Source organism: Berghia stephanieae, chromosome 4 (assembly GCF_034508935.2).
Source record: "Berghia stephanieae isolate SIO BIC M18660-M18661 chromosome 4, UCSD_Bste_1.3, whole genome shotgun sequence".
Taxonomy (NCBI): Eukaryota; Metazoa; Mollusca; class Gastropoda; order Nudibranchia; family Aeolidiidae; genus Berghia; species Berghia stephanieae.
Window position 1 is genome coordinate 18523349 of NC_088363.1, and position 20448 is coordinate 18543796.

Here is a 20448-nt window from a genome sequence, read left to right on the forward strand (position 1 = left end):
AGTGAAATAAAAAATAATATTGCATGTGTAACCAAATTGAACAACAATCATTAAGTTAATATTAAGTGATAATTCATAGAAATAAGAATAAATACTTAGAGTTTGTGTTGGATACATGTTATTATTTTTTTTCTTTCAATTTGGATCTTTTGTTTTAAAAATTTACAGATTATTTTTTTTTTTTTTTTTTTTTTTGTCTGACATTACGTGGCGTGTCAAAATCTCCATCCTTTTTTTTTTTCTTTTTTAATTCTTTTTTTCAAGAACTGTTTCGAAAGAAAAAAAAAAAGATTTTAAAAACAATTTCATTGTCCCGTCTGGAGCCAGTCTTTATATATATATATATATACTAGATTGAAACCAAAGTAAACGGTAAATCCAGTCGAGGAGGAATAAATAAGAAGGGGAGAAAACCGACCTCCCAAAAAGACAACTCTTTCAAAGAAGGAATTATCACCTTTTGATCTCGTCTAGACTGACAAGCTAAAGGTTTTTCTTCTTTGACAACTGCTGGAAAAAGAAAAAGAGGAAATCTTTCAATTTTCAAACTCAATAGTTGTGACATATCGTCTCAAAACGGTATTCTATCCGGCTGAACCAGATGCCTGAAAAGTTAAAATGATGAGAGATATGAAATATTAGTTATTGTTACTACTTTGAGAAAATGATGTCCTTGATAAAACATTATTCGCTTAACCCTAGTCTTGCATCTTTTAATAGTCATTCAGTTTTGTTTTATTTTATTTTAATTTTAATTTTTTTTTTTTTTTTTTTTTGGGGGGGGGGGGGGGGTTGGGTGTTTTGTTTTGTTTTGTACTTTTTGTTTTATTGTTTTGTTTTGTTTTTGTTTCTAATGTATGTGACTGACTGGGTGGTGCCTTAACTCCTAAGCCATCGGCTTGCCTTCTCACAGTTGTCTGTTAAAGTCTTAAGGCTACTTAAATTCGTGACCCACTGTCTCAAAACGGTATTATGCTCGCGTGATTTGGATATTAAACGTTGAATTAATAGTTTAAAATATGAGACTCTTGTTATGTTTTTTAAATATTTTATTGAGGCGAATAGACGTGATTTCTTAAATGGACAAAGTCTAAAATTTCACTATTCTTTATAAGGGGGAATTAGGTCCAAAAAACCCTTGAATTGTGCAAACAAGGTTGAAAGCATGAAAATTACATATGTTGTAGAATATGAAAAACCCTATAATTTATGATATATAACCACTATGAGAGATCAGTATTAGTTGAGATACAAGGTTTTTAAAATTAGAAAATTTTGAAATGGACGACAATAATTTCTATCATTTTTATTGTGTAAACATTCGAGGCAAGCCGACCAAAGATTGTTTTACGTCATCCTTTGGATTCCCATTGGTGACTATTTTTAGCGTCGAAGCGGATGTTTTCCTTTCCCTTTACTTTCGATTCACGAACCATACAAATTATTTAATCATAAATATTATTCAATTTCACTTGTTTTAAAGGACGTCTAGCGAGCAATATTCTATAATAATATGAGATTTTTTTTCTGCATCTGATTTAATAAGTATAATCAATTGCTCTAAAACAGATGGGCAGACGGGAAGACGAGCAGAGGGGTAGACAAAACAGACTGTAAGGCACTGCACACATTTTGCCTGCTGATGATGTGTCTTTAACAGAAAGAACGAAATAAAGAGAGAGAGAGAGAGAGAGAGAGAGAGAGAGAGAGAGAGAGAGAGAGAGAGAGAGAGAGAGAGAGAGAGAAAGAGAGAGAGAGGGAGAGAGAGAGAGAGAGAGAGAGTTATGAAAGAATACTGCATATGCCTAATAAAGTAATGCGTTTGCATGATTTCAGATACACATACAATAGCAAAAATAACTGCTCCCAGAGACTGGGACAAGTGTTTGATATGCCAACAAGATAACACAGACCGTTTATAATGTCCCTCTAAATGAGATTATTGAAAGTTTAAAACAAAATGATAATAAGTGGCATAAGTATTGTCGTGTAAAATTTAATGCCAACAAAATTAGGCGATTAGAATAAAAGAAATCTAAAAGAATTGCTCTACAAGAATTCCAAACTTCGTCATTTGACTTGGAGGACTCACCGAATGAATATATTTAGCAACCCACGAGAATAATGAGACAACGTTCAAAATTAGAGATTGACTATAATAAACAAACGTGCTTTTAAAAAAAACATGGAATCGGGAGTACTCCATTCTGTAATGACAACAGATATGGAAGAAAATATTCGTGAAATAGCGTTATCTATAAAAGATTCTGATATGTTGTCATTTATTGCCGGAGGAGATTTAGTCGCTCAGGAAGCACACGACCGCCCTATCCCATAAAATTTGTTATGCACGATACTTAAAAAAACAAGCTTTAATAGATGTCACTGCTGATGATAATCATGATGTCACAGTTCTTGAAAGAAGTCGAGCTTTTGCTAACATTATATCTTTTATAGAAGTGTACCCTGCAACAAATGTGTCGATCGACATGAACCACTGTGGAGCTTATTTCCAGTATTGTCAAAAGTGTCCCAAAAACTCATCAAATGTTCATGTAAGAGAGAATTTATCGGCACCCGATGCAAGTGTTTAAGGTCCGGTTTGCCTTGCACGGACTTATGTAGATGCGGGGTGTGTGTGTGTGTGTGTGTGGGAGGGGGGGGGGGGGGGGGGGGGTCTTAGGTCAGTACAGTAATGAGTAAAATTCTCCTCTCTCTCTCTCTCTCTCTCTCTCTCTCTCTCTCTCTCTCTCTCTCTCTCTCTTCTCTCTCTCTCTCACTCCTCTCCCAACTCTCCCGCTTTTATCTACTAGTTACAACACGAAATAGCCATCAGTTAGCTACCGTAAATGGTTACCGGTGTATTTAAAGTTTTAGAACGCACATTGTATTGTCGTGGTTATTTCCTCGGATAAGTAATGCTATATAGGAAAAAATAAAAGTGCTAAAAACGCACTGTTATGATAAATTGCCAGAGTGGTTCTATATCAGGTGTTATTTATACGGGTCATAGCTACCTATATGCCAATTTTCAGGATTAAAACCCCAATGTGCACGGTTTTAGCCTAATTTTCCCTTATACAATGAATATGAAGAAAATATATATTTTTACGCAGTTATTTCCCTTGTTTAATATAGCTGTAATAGGTAAAATCTAAGGCCTTAAACCGATACGTTATAATTGATTGCCAGAGTGGTTCTATATCAGATGTTTTTTCTATGGGTCTTAGCAACCTGTATGCAAATTTTCATGCTTTCAACCCGAATTTGCACGGTTTTAGCCTAATTCCCCCTATTATCTTGTAGGTGTAACTCTTAAATCCCTCTTTGGTCTCTTGTTTAGATTTATTTTGTTTAATTGAGCTTTATATAGCGCAATATCCACTAAATGGGCTCAAAGCGCTTTACAATGGGTTCCTGGTCAACAGCAACATTTAGCATGTAGGACGGGACATGACGCCTATTAGGCGATAATACAATTTTTCGGACAAAGATAACGCTGTTAACGGCCAGCTACTCATTTTACACCTGAGCACGGTGAGAATGTGACTAAAGAGCCTTTTCCAAGGACTCAACGATGCGCCGAGCGCGAGGCTCGAATCCAGGACCTTCCGATCCGAAAGCGAGTGTCATGCCACTAGACCACATAGCCGCACCTGACATAATACCGTATTGAGGCGATGGACCACATTTGTTGTGCAGTTATGATCGATCATCTTTCAGTGGCTTGGTGATGACTGTTCGTGTGTTGTTTCCATCATCTTAGCATAAAAAAGGATTCTTAAGTCTTTTATACTTTTTTTGTGTGTGTGTGTGTGTGTGGGGGGGGGGGGGGGGGGGGGGGGGTCTTTATAAATTATTTACAGTCTAGCTCGCTGAACCAATATGAATGGTATTTTTCCTAGAACTTCATTTTTAATGTTATTTTTTATGTTTACAAATACACTTTATTCATAGGTGTGGTCCATTGCCTTGTTTGTTTGTTTGTTTGTTTTTTTTTTTTTTTGTTTTTTTGTTGTTTTTTTTTTTGTTTGTTTGTTTGTTTGTTTGTTTGTTTGTTTTTTTTTTGGGGGGGTCTCTTTGTTCTTCTTTGTACGGTTTTGTGGTCTTGTGATATGACTCTCGGCTTTTTACTGTAGATCTTTGGTTCGAATCCCGCTGTGCGCAAAGTTGAGTCCTCGGAAAAGACTTCGCTCTCGGTCTCTCACCATACTGAGGAATACCTGGCCATTAACAGCGTTGTAGTCTCTGTCCAAAACAAATTGTAATAGACCTTAAAGGCATCGTGTATCGTTATCGTCCCACTCATGTTAAGTGTTGCTGTTGATCTTTGACCCCTTGTAAAACCCATTGAGTACATTCAGTGGATAATGCATAATATTAAAGCCCCCCCCCCCCCTTTACTTTAAAAAAAAAGTATATTCTACTGCAACGAGAATGTTGACCCCCCCCCCCCCCCCACCACCACACACACAAACACCCAATAATTGTTCATGTTGAAGTCAATAGTAATTTCAACTAAAACTGTAGGTACATTAATTGGATGGATTACCTATCTTTCGTCTCGGAATGTCTTACAGTACAGATAGTCAAACATTTCTTGCCGTTGAGTTCAGACCTAGGACTTCATATAGATGTCGCTGGTTCAGACACTTCCTGCCGATGGATTTCAGATACGTTGATATTTTATTTTGACAGACGAATCAGGAGCAGAGAGTAAACGCTGTATGTGCCATTGTTTTTTTTGTTTTTGTTTTTTTTTTTTTTTGGGGGGGGGGGGTTGTGTTTTTTTTTGAGGGGGGGGGGGAGGGGGGGGGGGGGGGGGGGGAGTGAGAGGGTGAAGGGTTTGTTGTTGTTGGGTTTTGTTTTGTTTTTTTTAATGTTTGTTTTGTTTTATTTTTTTGGTTTGTTATTTGGGTTGTTTTTGTTTTGTTTTTTTTCTTCTTGTTAACAGAAAACTTCTCCCCCCCCCCCCCTTCCCCTTCCCATGTACAGGCGATTTTTTACTCCAAATCTCACATCCCTCCCGACCCCTCCCCGCTGAAAATTTTATTTTCAACTTCCAATTATTTCTGTAAAATGTAACATACTATTGTCAAATTTTATATAATATTATATTTCCTTTTTTCTTTCCGAATCTCCAGCGAGACAAGAGGAAGCCGACAGCACCATTTCCAGGAAACTGGATTACCAGGAACTGACGCCGTGTTTGAAGGAGATCACGTCCGTCTGGGAGAACATGCTGGGATTTCACGAGGAGGAGAGGGACAGGGTGGAGCAGGAAAAGGAGAAGGAAAACAATTTGTTGAAGGACGAGGATGAGAGGGAAGAGGAAGGAGGAGAGGTCGGGGAGGATGGGGAGAGGAGCAGGGAACAGAGACTCATTCCTCACGACACTCTTTTGGACTACATCAGTAAAGGTAGACCTAATTGTTCCTTCTCGTATCCTCAAAATTAGTCCTTTTTTATGTATTCACAATTAATCCTTTTCATTTCAAAGGGAGCATTGAACATAGGGCTATACTGCAGATTTTCAATGAGTATGATCTTGAGCTGTTTGGTTTGCCTCGCCCCCAGAACAATTTGATTGTCTTCAGTTCGGTCTTTGGTAGTCTTAAAGTAGGTTGTTGCTAACAACCCCTTTTTAAATGCTGGACCCTCCAATTCCCCTGTATCTTCCCTTTTCTTGGGTGCTTTAATTGTAATTCTACAACTTTAAACTATTCCATTTTCTTCCTTTTTACTGGCGCTGATATGACCTAAATGTGTTGCAAGCGCCGTAAAACCCTTCAAAACACACTAAACAAATGCTGGACCCATAGCAGTACTTGAATGTTCGGTGTGGGTGGGATGTGAAGGGGATGGGGTCATGACGTAACCATGGATGGGGTTCATATGATGAAAATTAGGTGTGCATTATTTATCAACCCTTTCAATATCTTTTTCATTTATTTTGTTCTGTTTTTTAAAATATGAATCTATTTATTGTATTTTTTTTTCAATTATTCATGAAAATGAGAAGTATAATGGTCTCCTAATAATAACAGTCGGCCTAATGCAAATCAATTATACTTTGCCTATTTCATTACAATTACATGTGGATTGTTAAAGTAAACGGTAGCTCGTTAATATTGACCCCTCTTTTTATTAACAAGACATTAAATGATTCTGGTGGCTTTTATAATTTATGTCAATAATGACATAATGACGCAGCTTAATTGAATTTTTTTAAAAATCCCAAAGTATTGAATTAATTGAACCAACAGCAGTGGCAGCAACTGTGCAGAATGATAAGAATAAATATGAGGTTCTGGGGAAAGAAGGCATTTCGTTAATGTAAAAAAATAAAAGATATATTTATGTTTATTTTATTGACAGGGGTTCCAAGAAATCTCCGTGGCCAGATCTGGCTATTCCTGATGCAGCAACGACAGATGGGGAGCACCGTGCCAGATGGAGTGTGTGATAGCGTCAACTATGATGACTTGCTCAAACAGTTGACTACACACCAACACGCAATACTCATTGATCTAGGTAGGTGAATACCCTGCTCTTATTGTTGGCCCTTTCCTAGCTTTTTCTGTGGGTGGGGAGGGGGCTGTAAGGTCATAAATTTTATAAATTCTCTCTGTATTTATCTGATTATAGCTGCAGACTTAACTCACCCTATCCTAGCACGGACTCTCTCGTAATCTGGAATTTCTTTGGTTTTACGGATTTCTTTTTGATACTAGTAAGAGTTTGTACAAAGTTATAGAAGAATTGACTCCTGAATATTTAATGATTAATTACAATGATGTCAATTTCGTATCATTTCATGATCCTACACAATTATCTATCACTGTATAATTGTGAAATGTAGCTGATAAAGAGTTTATTTCCAAAATGAGAATGAGACACAAATCAAGAAAGCTTAAAATCGAATTGTTGCTTTCTTTTTTAAAGTATTTTGTTCCTTCTTTGTGTTTTTGTTGTTGTTTTGTTGGGTTGTTTTTTTTTGGAGGGGGGGGGGGAGTTTGGTGGGGGGGGGGGGTTGTTTTTTTTTAAAAAGCGTTTTATATTTATTCTTTTTCAATCAGTTTTGAGCTTTATACGAGTAGGAAAGTTGTTCCAAGAACGGAACTTAGATGTTATACTTTTAATTTTCTTTCTTTTAATGTTGATTGTATAGCCATCTCTAATATTTTTTATTCAATCATATTTCCTTTATAAAAAAACTTTTCTACTAATTACTAATAGCAAGTTAACGACCCATATCAAAATCTGACTACTTTTTATATTATATATATATATACTTCATGAGTTACCTTTATATACATTGCTTGCTTGCAGGTCGTACATTCCCTGGACATCCTTACTTCTCCAAAGCATTGGGCCCAGGTCAATTGGAACTGTTCAACCTTCTCAAGGCCTACAGTCTGCTGGATACAGAAGTGGGTTACTGTCAGGGGATTTCCTTCATCGTTGGAATGCTTCTCATGCATGTAAGGAACGCAATTTACAAATCATCCACTTCTCCCCATCCCTTCTCAAGTTCACCGCCTTTATCTGCATCACTGCAGATTTTATCCAATTATGTGGTGACTCTCTCCATTATTGTGTTATTGAGTTGATAGATAAATATTTAATAGTTGACAAAATTTGTTGTTGTTGTTGGTAATATCTAGGATTTCTGATGGGAGAGTGTTCTCCTTTTATTCTTCATTATTTTGTGATAGGACACTCGCTTTTGGACTGGTAGCTCCCTGATTTGAGTCCCGCTCTGGGTAGCGCAAAGTTAAGTCCTTGGAAAAGGCTCTTTATTCACATTCTCTCACATCACCCTGGTGAAGAATGAGTACCTGGTCAGTAACAGCATTCATTGTCTCTGTTTAAAACCTTTAGAATTTGATCTTTTTTTTTAAGAATGCATTTAGAAAAATTGAGTAGTTATTTTTTTTTCAATTCTTATCATTTCAGATGGAAGAAATCTCAGCCTTCCACGTTCTCAAGTTCCTGATGTTTGACCTGGGATTAAGGAAGCAGTTCAGACCTAACATGGTGGCTCTCCAGGTAAGAAAACCAGACCCCAAAGAACATTTATTTCCCTACGTTTTGTAATCCTCACCATTTTTTTTCTTTTTATCTCAAGAATGAGAAACGTCCGAAATTTGCCGTCATTTTCTTAGTTTACTTTTTTTTTTTTAATTATTTATTCATCTGAATGCATTCTATCTGTCTATCTATCTATATATTTCTCTCTCTCTCTCTCTCTCTCTCTCTCTCTCTCTCTCTCTCTCTCTCTCTCTCTCTCTATCTATCTATCTATCTATCTATCTATCAATCTATCTATCTCTTAGTCCATAGATTCAACGATAAAATTCCTACCCCCTCATCAAAGGTTTATGAAATTTTTTTTTCCCCAAGAATTGGTGAATATTTCAAGTAAAAAGATTGAAGGTTTCATCAAATATAAAAGTTGAATGTTTCATGTACAAAGATTGAGTGTTTCAATGAATGTTTCAAGTACAAAGATCTGAATTTTCAAATAAAAAGATTGAATGTTTCAAGCATAAAAGCTGAATGTTTCAAGTACAAAGGTTGAGTGTTTCAAGTACAAAAGTTGAATGTTTCAATGAATGTTTCAAGTGCATGATTTAAAAACTTAGAAAAATGAAAACACTTGATATTCCAGATGAAGTTGTACCAGCTGACCCGACTTCTACACGACCACTACAAGGATATGTACGACCACTTTGAAACCCACGACATCTCACCCACTTTGTATGCGGCCCCTTGGTTCTTGACATTGTTTGCCTCTCAGTTCCCTCTGGGGTTTGTGGCTAGGGTTTTTGGTAAGTTGAAGGATTTGTGTGTGTGTGTGTGTGTGTGTGTGTGTGTGTGTGTGTGTGAATGCACTCGCGCGTGTATTTTCAGGCTCTTTGCTCTTAAATGTGTATTAAATCAATGAGAGAGTTGACAGGGAATAAGATATCATGTGAAGAAGCTCAGTTCTGATCATTTATTTCTAATACATTTTGCATAATTTATCGGTACAAGAAACATTGGGAAATACGATGTACATTTCTATGCATGTGGACTGTACTTAAATGTTATGACAGAACATGGTGTGGCTCGATGGATTAGTGGTGGTATGGTGGCCCGTCTTGTTACAAAAGTCAAGCAATTTTAGTGTGGTAAGTGGCTGTATGGGTGACAGTGATTGTGAAAAATTCCCGTCCCTCCATTATGAGCACCTGGCTATAGGCTGACAGGGGACACCGATGGCTTTATGGAGAAGGGACGAAGCTGGAGAAGTGTTGAATATATAAAGACCTGGAAGAAGTTGAAACCACTTTCTCAGAATAGAAAGGTGGGTGGGGGTGGGGATGAGGAGTTTTTTTAATAATCTATACCCACCATGGTTATATATGTCTTGTCTTTGCCTCATTCTGTCTTTCTGCCTGTTTGTCTGTCAATCAGGTTAGATGTCTTACAATCGCCTTCCATGTTTCTGACTTCTGTCCTTTGGTAGAAAAGCATCACTGATTGCCTAATTGTTTTTATGTTGCCTCAATGAGCAATAGATAGCTTCCTCTTTTTTTTACTTTTTTCTCTTTAACTTTTTCTTGCAATCGTAAAGTTTTCAATGAGATTACATATTCTATTTCTAATTATGTGCTCAAAAGATCTAAGTTTCCTCTCCTTAAATAGTTGTCACCAATTACATTTTTGTGTGTCAAGTTCTGTCAAAATACTTCACAATCTTGCTTGTTCTTTTGTATTTCTTAACATTTTTTGTGCTCAAGGATTCAAAACTGTCTAGAACAACTGGACAGATGAGTGGTTTCATTATCTTTTTTTTCTTCACTTCTTGGTCTATCCATATGTTGTTTAATTTCATTATTAATGTCCATTATATAATTCAAAGTTACTGACCATTTTAATTTATCCAATGTTTTTTAATTTGCGTTTATGTTCTATTTGAATGTCGCGTATCGAAATCAGGGGATCAATATTGTTTCCACCAGTTGTAACATTTTGTCTTCAGTTTGAAACTTGTCTTTTAAGAGAGAATGCTACACCATTTATTGATATGAATATAAAATTTATTGGTCCATGGATTTGACCTAAATCTGTATGGGTTCTCTGCGCTGATGGTTTGGCTTTGTTTGCTTTTAATTATTTTCAGCAGTCTCAAATATCAACCATAGATTTTAAGCTCTACAAATCTCGTATTCCTGAATATCTCAATCTTTCCTAAATTCTTTGAATTTACAATAAATTGGGCAGTGTGGTACAGAGGTATGGTCTTTGCTTCGTACCCTGAAGCTACTGAGTTCTATTCCCAACTGCGCTGTTTAACATTGAGCAAGTCACCTCGCCCTAGCTCATTTTGTGATGCTCCACTGCGCGCTGACACCTGAGTTATCCCAGTCTTGCCTTAGAATAGACTTTAAAGACAAATTTCTTCTTGAGGCTGAATAAAGGGATTTTATAAAAATTATTTCATTCATTTAAAAACAAGATGTTTATTTACTAAACCATGAATCAATGAATGTCTAAATCTTTCCTAAATACTTTCCCTTATCCCCAGACATGATATTTGTCCAGGGAATCGAGGCTTTGTTCAAAGTGGCGCTGGTTCTTCTGGGCAGTCACCGTGCCCTCATCCTGCAGTGTGACTCATTTGAGTCTGTAGTCGGATTCCTGAAGACCACTTTACCTGAGATGGTCCAGGTACAGATGGAGCGGATCATTAACCAGGTAGGCTTTTCCATAAATAGGAGCTTCAATTTGCAAGTGAAGATATTTCCTTCTTTGTGTATTTTCTATTTTGTTAATTGTGCCAGTAACATTCCAGTCTTGGGTCACTAGGCCAGTAGACGAATCCTGTGCAAATTTGTATTAAACGCTCTTTAGCCATACAACATCCTGTGTTTAACTACTGTACAGTTCGCTTACAGCAGCCTCGGTTGCAATTTGAACTCGGCTACAACAGGAAATTTAAAAATCCCTGTTCTATGGCCTATATATAGTTTATCTAAATCATGCATGACTATAACAGGGAAATATTTCTTGGAACAAGGCTAAAACAGGGGTGTGAGTTGAAAGTTTAGGTTCCAGTTGAGAGAAAAACGATGTGGTACGCAAGAAGAAAAGAGGACAGACATAACTTATATGGAGTGGAGATAGGTGGGAGTGGGCGAATTGCAGTTATTGTGTGTACTATTGACATTTCTGTGTGTACTTTGTTTATCCACGACGACACAACAAAAGTCTAGTGAGGGACACATGACTGACCGATCAACATGTCGATACACTCTGGCCTAGTATGTTATGCGTAGAGTGGGGGATGTGCATCTCTTGACTGATTAGGTAACTGTTCCCAATGATTAGTCAGTTGATGAAGCTCTATGTGAAGCCTGAGGCTGAGACTGTGCACTACTTGAGTTTTGAAGTGCACTTAGTGGTTATCAGTGGTGCAGTTGGAAAGGAAGAAGGTAGAATTAACTGTTGCAGTGTTCCAACACGCCGGCCGGGGGGGGGGGGGGGGGGGGGGGGGGGGGGGTTACAGGAATGGAGGTCACAGTCACATCATCTGATTCATTTACTTAGGGAGGTAACTCGAAATGTGTTCCTTGTTTGTATGTTTTACTTTCCTCAGTATTGTTTCCCTTCAAATTCCGTATGCATGGATATAACGGGACTCGGCTACAACGGGAATTTTTTTGTTAGTCCCACTATCCCCTTGTATCTGAGTTCCATTGTATATTGTAAGTTTACAAGTTTTCAATACTTAAGAACCTCAGAGTGCTGCTCCTCTGCCTCCTTTTACAGATACTTTGTGGCAAAAGCGAAACCATATATCTATGTTCACACACAGTAGTATCAAGGCATGCACAGTCAAGATCTTTTTCTTACCCCCTGTCCACCCACCAATAATTGGGTAGCTAAGTCTACTAGATCTGGCAAAGGCTAATTGCACTTGAATAGAGTCCTGTCTGAAGGATAGTAAGCAATTGCTTTTGTCTGTTTAACACTGTAGATACCAGGATAAATTGTTACTGCATGGGCCTTATGGACTGTTACTCACTTCTTTACATTGAGCATCCATTCCTCACACTTTGGGACCACTAAATTATACCTGTGACTTGTTTTTCTTTCAAGGCCTTTGAGTTGGATATCACTAAGGAGCTCCAGGCATATGAAATAGAGTACCATGTACTCCGTGAAGAAATGACCTGCTCTCCAGCACAGATGGTCAAGCATACAACGAACCAGTCACGCCTTTCCACTTCATCCTCATTGTCAGAGGACAAACTGACGTCTTCGACAGCACCCTGGCACCGGTTTGGGGACAGACGAAGATCCTCTGTGGATCTGGAGATGGTTTACAGATTGGAGCATCATAATCGCTGTCTGAAGCAACAGAACATGGATTTATTGGAGAAATTGCAGGTTGGTTTTTGGAGAAAATGAGACGTATATAAAGATTGAAGAAGAAAGTGAGATGTATGTATTGAATAGGAGTTGAAGTAGACAAGTGTTGACAATGATAGCTTTATAGCTGTGACACGTTAAAAAAATGTTTTCTGAATCCAAAAGTGGCAGGGAAAGTTATAATAGACTTACAGTATGTTTTGAGGGTTTTGAGCTATTGTCACTGTTGATTTGGTCATACAGTGGCATGAATTTATTTCATCAAGGATAGCTCTAATGGCTCAAAAGGACAATTTTGTAATAAAAATTTTTTTAAAAAAGATTGTTCATCGATACACTGGGATATAATTGTTGTCACCCTCTTCAATTTACATTAGTCAGTCATCAACACTGGAAACTTTTTTTCTCCTGGAATGTTTAACCATGTAATTATCAATTTTAAAAAAAACAAACATATATTTGATTGGTGAGTGAATAAGCCATAGATTACTGTTATGAATGGTCAATTGATATGTGTAACAATGATTAAATTTTCTTATATTAAAATCACAAAAAGAATTTTTGGATGAAATAGCCTGAAATAGCATTGTGATAATATGACACTTAATCTTGGTTGAACATATGGTATAAAGATGCTGTAAATTCAAATGTTACATAAAATTCTAAGCATCAAAATGTAACAAGGAACTAACAATGTACATCTCAGGTACAAAAACTTCTGTTACCTGAACTCGTTGTTGTTTGTTTCTTATTAAAAACAAAGACTTTTTACCTCACGACTTGTCTTTCAAATTTTCTTTGAGAGGCAAGGATTTTTTTTCTCAAGTCATTGCTAACTAGTGTAGATAGGGCCCTCTAATGTAACTCTAAAATAAAGAATAGTGAAAATAATTGTTAGAATGGCTTGTTGATTCAATGGTGATATGCTGTGTTAATGACCGGTACATCATTCTTAATAAACTTACCTGATATCAGGCTATGGATTGCAAACACTGTTTCATCACTTCTTTTTGTGATTTTAATGGGACACAAATACATATACAGTCACTGCTATATTGCATTGTATCTCAATTAGTCTTTAATTCATCTCTCTCCTCCCAGCATGCCCAGTCGCAGATCCGTAGCAATGAACAAAGCATTCACGCCCATCAGATATCTGAGGAGAAACTCAAATCCCAGCTAAGGACTTTGGAATTAGAACGGTCTGCCTTACTGGCAGCTGTGGCCAAGCTGCGAAAGCTGGTACCTCGAGAAGCTTTGCTAGGTTTAAACCTATCCCCTTCCACCCTTCAAGCCATGTCCCCTACCTCTCCCACCAATGCCACCAGTGTTCCCCCTGCCAATGTTTGCGCTAACCAAGATCTGACTGTCAACAATGGAAACAGTGGAAACCCCTCACTGGATACAGCAACCAGCCTAGAATTCAACAACACTGTTATCAACCAACCGTCTCCATTAACATCCACCAACACTAACTTTGATGAGAGCGGTATACAGAATGATGTCGGACAATCAGACAACCATCAGCACTTCCATAGCATTTACAGTGACCCTTTAAATGCTTGCCCAAGTCTACCTCTGTCAACACATGGTTTAGAAAATGATGCTACAAATTCAGTGACCACACCCCCTGATGTGTCTTCTTCTAACCCTCCCATTGCCAGTCTCCCTTCACCCCTTGCCTCCCATCCTAGTCTAGTGCCACCAACTCAGTCCTCATCATCGTTGTCGTCCTCATTAACGTCGTCCTCTGTGCCAATGCCAAAACCAGACGTGGATACGATATGTCAGCAATCGGATCCATTCTCATAACTTTTGTCAAAAGTGTTTTTTGATAACACAACTTTTATGATCAACCTTCAAGCTTCCATATTATTTAGAATCACAATATCTGTCAGGATTTCACAGAGGCAAAAACGATTCTCTGATTTGTTATTTGAAAATAAGATGTTTATACAATCTTCACAATTGCTCAATTTCTTTTGACATAATTCTTAGTTTCCTTAGTACTTTCCTTTGGTGATGACCTGCAGGAAACTGCTCAAGAAACCAAGAAATATGTATTAAGAACACTCAGAGATATTGTTAACTTTTCTATAGACATAATTTTTAGTTCACTTAGCGCTTTCTTTCAGCGGTGACCTGAACAGTATATTGCCGAGTTTTCAAATGTTTTTGTCATATCTCTTGCTTGTCTGAAATATCAGACAAACCAAGACTAATTGCAATATTGGTATAACAGTATCGTAAGTAGTTATCCACAAGCCCTTAAATGGACTGGAAAAATAATTATGCTAAAATAGCAACATGTATAAGGAAGACATTAATAAATGGTCTTGAAAATGAAATGCTTTATGGAATTTTTTTTTAGAGCTGATGAAAGGGCAGCCATTTACTAATTTGTGCATCGTAAGGTCCTGTGATTAAATACTGATTAGTGATGTTCAACCCGAAGGTTAGTTTTATGGATAAGGAGCCCTGTCTCTTCTAACTACCTTTAACAATCTGCCCCATGCATTGTAGGCTGGGGATGGATTCCAAAGTAAATAGGTCCTAACCTATTGTTCTAACTTCCCAGTCCAGGCTGGCTGATTTTTTTTTACATGTTTTTTTCTTGTATTTTTCTTTCTGTTTTCTGTCTGGCAGTGTTTCATACAACCTTTTCTATTGTATTCTCTTCATTTTGTATATTTAAATATTATGGCACTCATGTGTGTGCATGCCCTTTGAAACAGTTTCTGAGGTGGGATGGAACTTAAAGATGATCTCAGAACAGACCTACATATGAATTGCTCTTGGGTCCACATCTGCCGTCAGTTTAATAATTCCTTTTCTTCTTACTGTCTCCTTAATGCTTATAAAAGCATAGTCTTATATTTTTTTTGTTGGTGCTAATATGACTTAATAGCGATTTAAATGTTTTTAAACACTTAAAACAAATGATTGTGTTGAAGACTTCTGTATTGAATCTCCTAGATCAGTTCAATGGTGGAGTGATAAAGTCACTTTCCTTTTTATAGAGGGTGCTGGTTCAAATCTTCGTGAAAATCAAGTTTCACATTCTACTGCAGTTCGAGAAATTGCTAGTCAGAAAGTACAGCATTCTTAACATATTTAATGTGTGGTAAGAGATTTGAATGTACAAAACTTTTTCTAAATTGGGGACTAAGAGTGAAGATCATAAAACATTCCATTTCTCTTTTTGTCGTAAATATATCTATTAATTACAATACATCTCACTATGAGATTGTTTATGTCTCATTCTGTGTTTTTGTCATTTTTTTTCTTTTCTATCCTTATGCAAAACTAATTCAGCCAAATACTTCTAGTTGAACGGTGTGTTGTGGCGAAGCTTCCGGGCGGGTTTGCGACGGTGCACAAGTGCGGTAAGGAATTTGCAGATTGGGTCGATCGTCATAACATAGTAGTGTGAGCACCATTAGAAGCTGCTGCCAATAGAGAGGGGGGGGGGGAGGGAGGGAAGGAGAGATTTGAAAGTCCTTTTCAAGAATCGAAAAGTATTTCTAATGTAAATAGCCTTGAGTACATTAAAGAATAAAAGAATCGAACATTACAGTTTCATCTTTCTTAGCCACTAGAGATTCTTGCAAAACAACTTATCCTTTTTTATTTTATTTTTTGGCGAAAATTCATGACTTTTAATTTCCTCTGATTTGCAGTTTTACAATAGGAAGTCAATTGACAAACTTCAGCTTAATATCTCTAGGGAGAAATTGCCATGTGCTCTCTTTGAAGAGTAATAGTCATAGGGAAATAAACACTTGGTCACTGCCAAAATTATAAAGAAACTTCCTTGCTTATTCTTTTAGTCAATATTTCTTATCGTCTACTTTTCACAATTTGACCAAAAAAATATTGTATCCAACAGCTCACCTCCTTAGTGAAATTGAATTGAATTCATAAACAGAATTGGCTAAATTCACACTTTGTTCAACTTTGTTACAATTTGACCTCAATATTTATATAAAGAAGGAAAACAGCATATATAAATATCAACATACACATACACAAATGCAAGCATGCAAAAACATTCTCTCTCTTTCTCTCTCTCTCGCTCTCTCTCTCTCTCTCTCTCTCTCTCTCTCTCTCTCTCTCTCTCTCTCTCTCTCTCTCTCTCTCTCACACACACACACACACACACACACGCAATGACTGTGATGAAATAACAAGGTCAACACTTGTCACTCTATTCCACGACTCATTGTTTTAATTTGGAAATGGTTGTCTTTGTTATCATTAGGATTCTATCTTTATTACAAGTTACATTATGAAATTATCCTGAATTCTGAATGTAGTAAAAATAACAATGATGAATGATGAGGATGGTGACAATGATGATTTTAATGATAATAGGAATAAAAGTAATAGTTACGATAATATTAATGGCTATAACGATGATAATAATAATAATATTAATATTAAAACTAATAATGATGATGATGATAGTAATAATAATAATAATAATAATCATCATCATTGCCTTTTTCACCCTGGGTCAGGGTATAGGCCACAGACAAACAGTTTCCATCCTTCTCTATCCTGAGCCAACTTTTTTATCTCATTCCAGGTCTTACCACTTCTCTGTATATCAGCTTCTTTACTTCTCCATGTTCCTCGTGGCCTTCCCTTGATCTTCTGCCCTGAGGGTTCCAGTCCAATACTTTCTTTGTTATAGTTGAGTCATTCTTTCTAAGCGTGTGTCCAATCCATCTCCATCGTCTTCTTCCTATATCCTCTCCCACTGGTTTCTGCTGTGTTCTTTTCCATACTTCTTCATTTTTTATTCTATCCATCCATTTTATTCTGAGTAGCTTACGCATGCACCTGTTTACGAAAATCTGTACCCTCCTTATACATGCCTGTGATGCGTTCCAAGTTTCACATCCATACAGTAGGACAGACTTCACGTTTGAGTTGAAAAGTCTTAGCTTTAGTTGAAGGGAGATATCTTTAGTTCTCCAAACTCTGTTCAAAGATGTGAATGCAGCCTGTGCCTTTCCTATTCGTGCTTTCACCTCTGCTTCCGTGCCTCCATCCTTGTCAATTATACTTCCGAGATAGCAGAAAGTGTCTATATCTTCGAGTTCCTGATCTTTTACTTTGATCTTCTCCCTTTGATGCGTACCTATCCTCAAGACCTTTGACTTTGCAGGGTGAATTCTTAGACCAATTGATTCTGAGAGGCTGTTTATAATTGTGGTTTTTGCTTGCATCTGGTCCTGGGTGTGGGACAAAAGAGCCAGATCATCTGCAAAATCCAGATCATCCAACTGTGTCCAGGGGGTCCACTGTATCCCATTTCTTCTCCCTTTGGAGGTTTCCTTCATTAGCCAATCAATGGCAAGGATGAACAGGAATGGTGAGAGCAAGCATCCCTGCTTGACACCAGTCTTAATTTCAAAGCTGTCAGTAAGCTGATCTTCATGTACAACCCTGCAACTTGATCCTTCATACATTTCCTTAATGAGGTTTACTATCTTTTCAGGGAGTCCATAATGTGCCAGAATTTTCCACAATGTTGCTCTGTCAATACTGTCGAAAGCCTTCTCGTAATCCAGAAAGTTGACAATAAGAGGAGAGTTCCATTCTATAGACTGTTCTACTATGACTCGCAGAGAGGCAATCTGGTCGGTGGTTGAACGGTTTTTCCGAAAACCTGCCTGTTCGTCCCGCAGTTTAGCATCTGTTGCATTCTTAATTCTCTCTAAAATAATACGGTTGAAAACCTTTCCTGGGATAGAAAGAAGAGTGATGCCTCGATAATTATTACAATTACTGAGGTCCCCTTTCTTTGGAAGCTTGATAAGATGTCCTTCCTTCCAATCCTTTGGGAATATCCCGTCATTCCAGATTCTCTCAAATAGTGGGTGCAGGGCCTCAGCATTTCTTTTCGCATTAACTTTTAGAGCCTCCGGTGGAATCTGGTCTGGTCCAGCAGCTTTCCCCCTTTTCATCTTGTTAATGGCACCCACAATCTCTGCTATCGATGGTGGATCACAGCTAATTGGTAGCTCATTCCTTGCAGGCAAAATTTCTGGCTGGTTGTCTGGTGGTGGTCTGTTCAGAAGGCAGTTGAAATGTTCCCTCCATCGTTCAGATTGAGCCTCTTTTCCAAAAATGGTTTTCCCATCTTTGTCTTTGACTGGTACCTCTGGTTTCCCATATTTTCCAGCAAGTGTCTTGGTAGTTTGATAAAGGATCCTCATGTGTCCTCCAGTCGCTGCTGCTTCTGCTTTCTCTGCAAGTCTGTTCATGAATGCTTCCTTGTCTTTCTTCACAGATCTTTTGACTTCCTTAGCTATGGCTCGATACTGCTCTTGTGCATCCAGTCTTGAAGACCTTGTTCGGCTTGCATTCACTTGTTCCTTCCTTGTTCTCCTCTTTTCAATAAGGTCCAAGGTGGTTGGACTTATCCATTCTTTATGTTCCGATTTCTTTACCCCCAATACCTCGTGGCAAGTTGTTATGTAGACTTCCTTGATCTTTGCCCAATGTGACTCTACATCTATGTCCTCCTCGAGCTCAGTAAGAGGTTGGAATCTATTACTCAATTGTAGTTTGAATTCCTCATTCTTTTCCCCATCAAGTGCATTCACCTCGAATTTTCTTCTTGTATGTGATCTGGCCCCGTGTTTTCTGAGTCGGAGCTTAAGCTTTGCCAATAGCAGGTGGTGGTCTGATCCAACATCTGCCCCTCTCCGTATTGTCACATCTTCCAATGAACGTCTGAATCTACGAGAGATACAAAAATGATCAATCTGATTCTCTGTCACACCATCTGGTGAGACCCAAGTTGCTTTGTGGATCCTCTTATGGGGGAACACTGATCCTCCAATCACCAAACTGTTGAATGCACAGAAATTTGCAAATCTCTCTCCATTATCATTCATTTCTCCCATGCCATGACGTCCCATAATACCTTCATAGCCTACGTTATCCTGTCCCACTTTTGCATTAGCATCTCCCATCAATATGTTGATGTCTTTCCTTGGCAACTTGTCAATGACTTGTTGTAGCAGACCATAAAATGTATCTTTGTCCTCATCTGTTGCATCATTTGTTGGGGCATAGATCTGTACAATGTTCATGCTGATCCTCTTACTCCGTGTTGTAAAGGACGCCATGATGATCCTTTCTCCGCATTGTTCCCATCCTCTCAGTGACTGGGCAAACTTGCTTAGAATTATTCCTACTCCCTGTGTATGAATCCCGTCCCCTCTCCCTGAATATAAAATCTTCTCCCCAGACTTGAGGTGTTTCTGTCCGGATTGTATCCAGTGGGTTTCGCTTACTCCAAGTATATGCAGCCTGTATCTTCTCATCTGCGTCGTGGAACGTTCGCACCATGTATGAAGCAGGAAAAAGCTCTCAAGTTGTGACTGAGATGAGAAAATAATAATAATAATAATAATAATAATAATAATAATAATAATAATAATAATAATAATAATAATAATAATAATAATAATAATTATAATAATAGTGAAATTGTAAAAAATATATATAAGCATGAATACTTCGTGTTTCAATATAATGGTAATTGCGTTGATAACATTCAAAAATATGATAATGCATTTATTTTCAGTATAATAATTATGTATTTCTGATTTTTCATATTTATTTTTCTTTTATTTATGCTTTGTAGATCATATCATGAAAATTGTACACATTATGTGAAATAACATGTTATGAAACAAGTTTTATGTCATCGACTATTTAAGAATTTGACTTCAACAAATACAAGGATATGCTTGTGTTTTTATAAAATTTCAATTTTTTTCGTCATGCAAAAGAAATGGGAGTTCCACTGGCCTCTGGTTTGATTAGGCAAGAATCGCCAAATAATTCAATATGAATTTCTAATTTATTATGAAATGATGACTATGGTGTCACTACATTATAGTTTTGATATTTTGGTTCTTGTCATTATATCGTATCTACATTGGTCTTGGAGTTGTTTCCTTTGCAATGACGGGGTTGGAGTTGTTTTTTCGTGTTTATTTT

At 37.4% G+C, this 20448-nt stretch overlaps 1 protein-coding gene across 2 annotated transcripts in view; it reads left to right on the forward strand.

Moving 5' to 3' along the window:
* Window positions 1-14771, forward strand: part of LOC144970149 (TBC1 domain family member 1-like) — a 199198-nt gene extending 184427 nt beyond the window's left edge. For both annotated transcript variants that reach the window (XM_078909434.1, XM_078909433.1), the window contains exons 14-21: window positions 5145-5420; window positions 6379-6534; window positions 7333-7484; window positions 7960-8052; window positions 8675-8834; window positions 10577-10746; window positions 12151-12441; window positions 13525-14771. In XM_078909434.1, the coding sequence (XP_078765560.1) occupies window positions 5145-5420; window positions 6379-6534; window positions 7333-7484; window positions 7960-8052; window positions 8675-8834; window positions 10577-10746; window positions 12151-12441; window positions 13525-14235 (2009 nt within the window). In that variant the 3' untranslated portion in view covers window positions 14236-14771. The remainder of the gene's footprint in view (window positions 1-5144; window positions 5421-6378; window positions 6535-7332; window positions 7485-7959; window positions 8053-8674; window positions 8835-10576; window positions 10747-12150; window positions 12442-13524) is intronic.
* Window positions 14772-20448: the final 5677 nt, after the last annotated feature.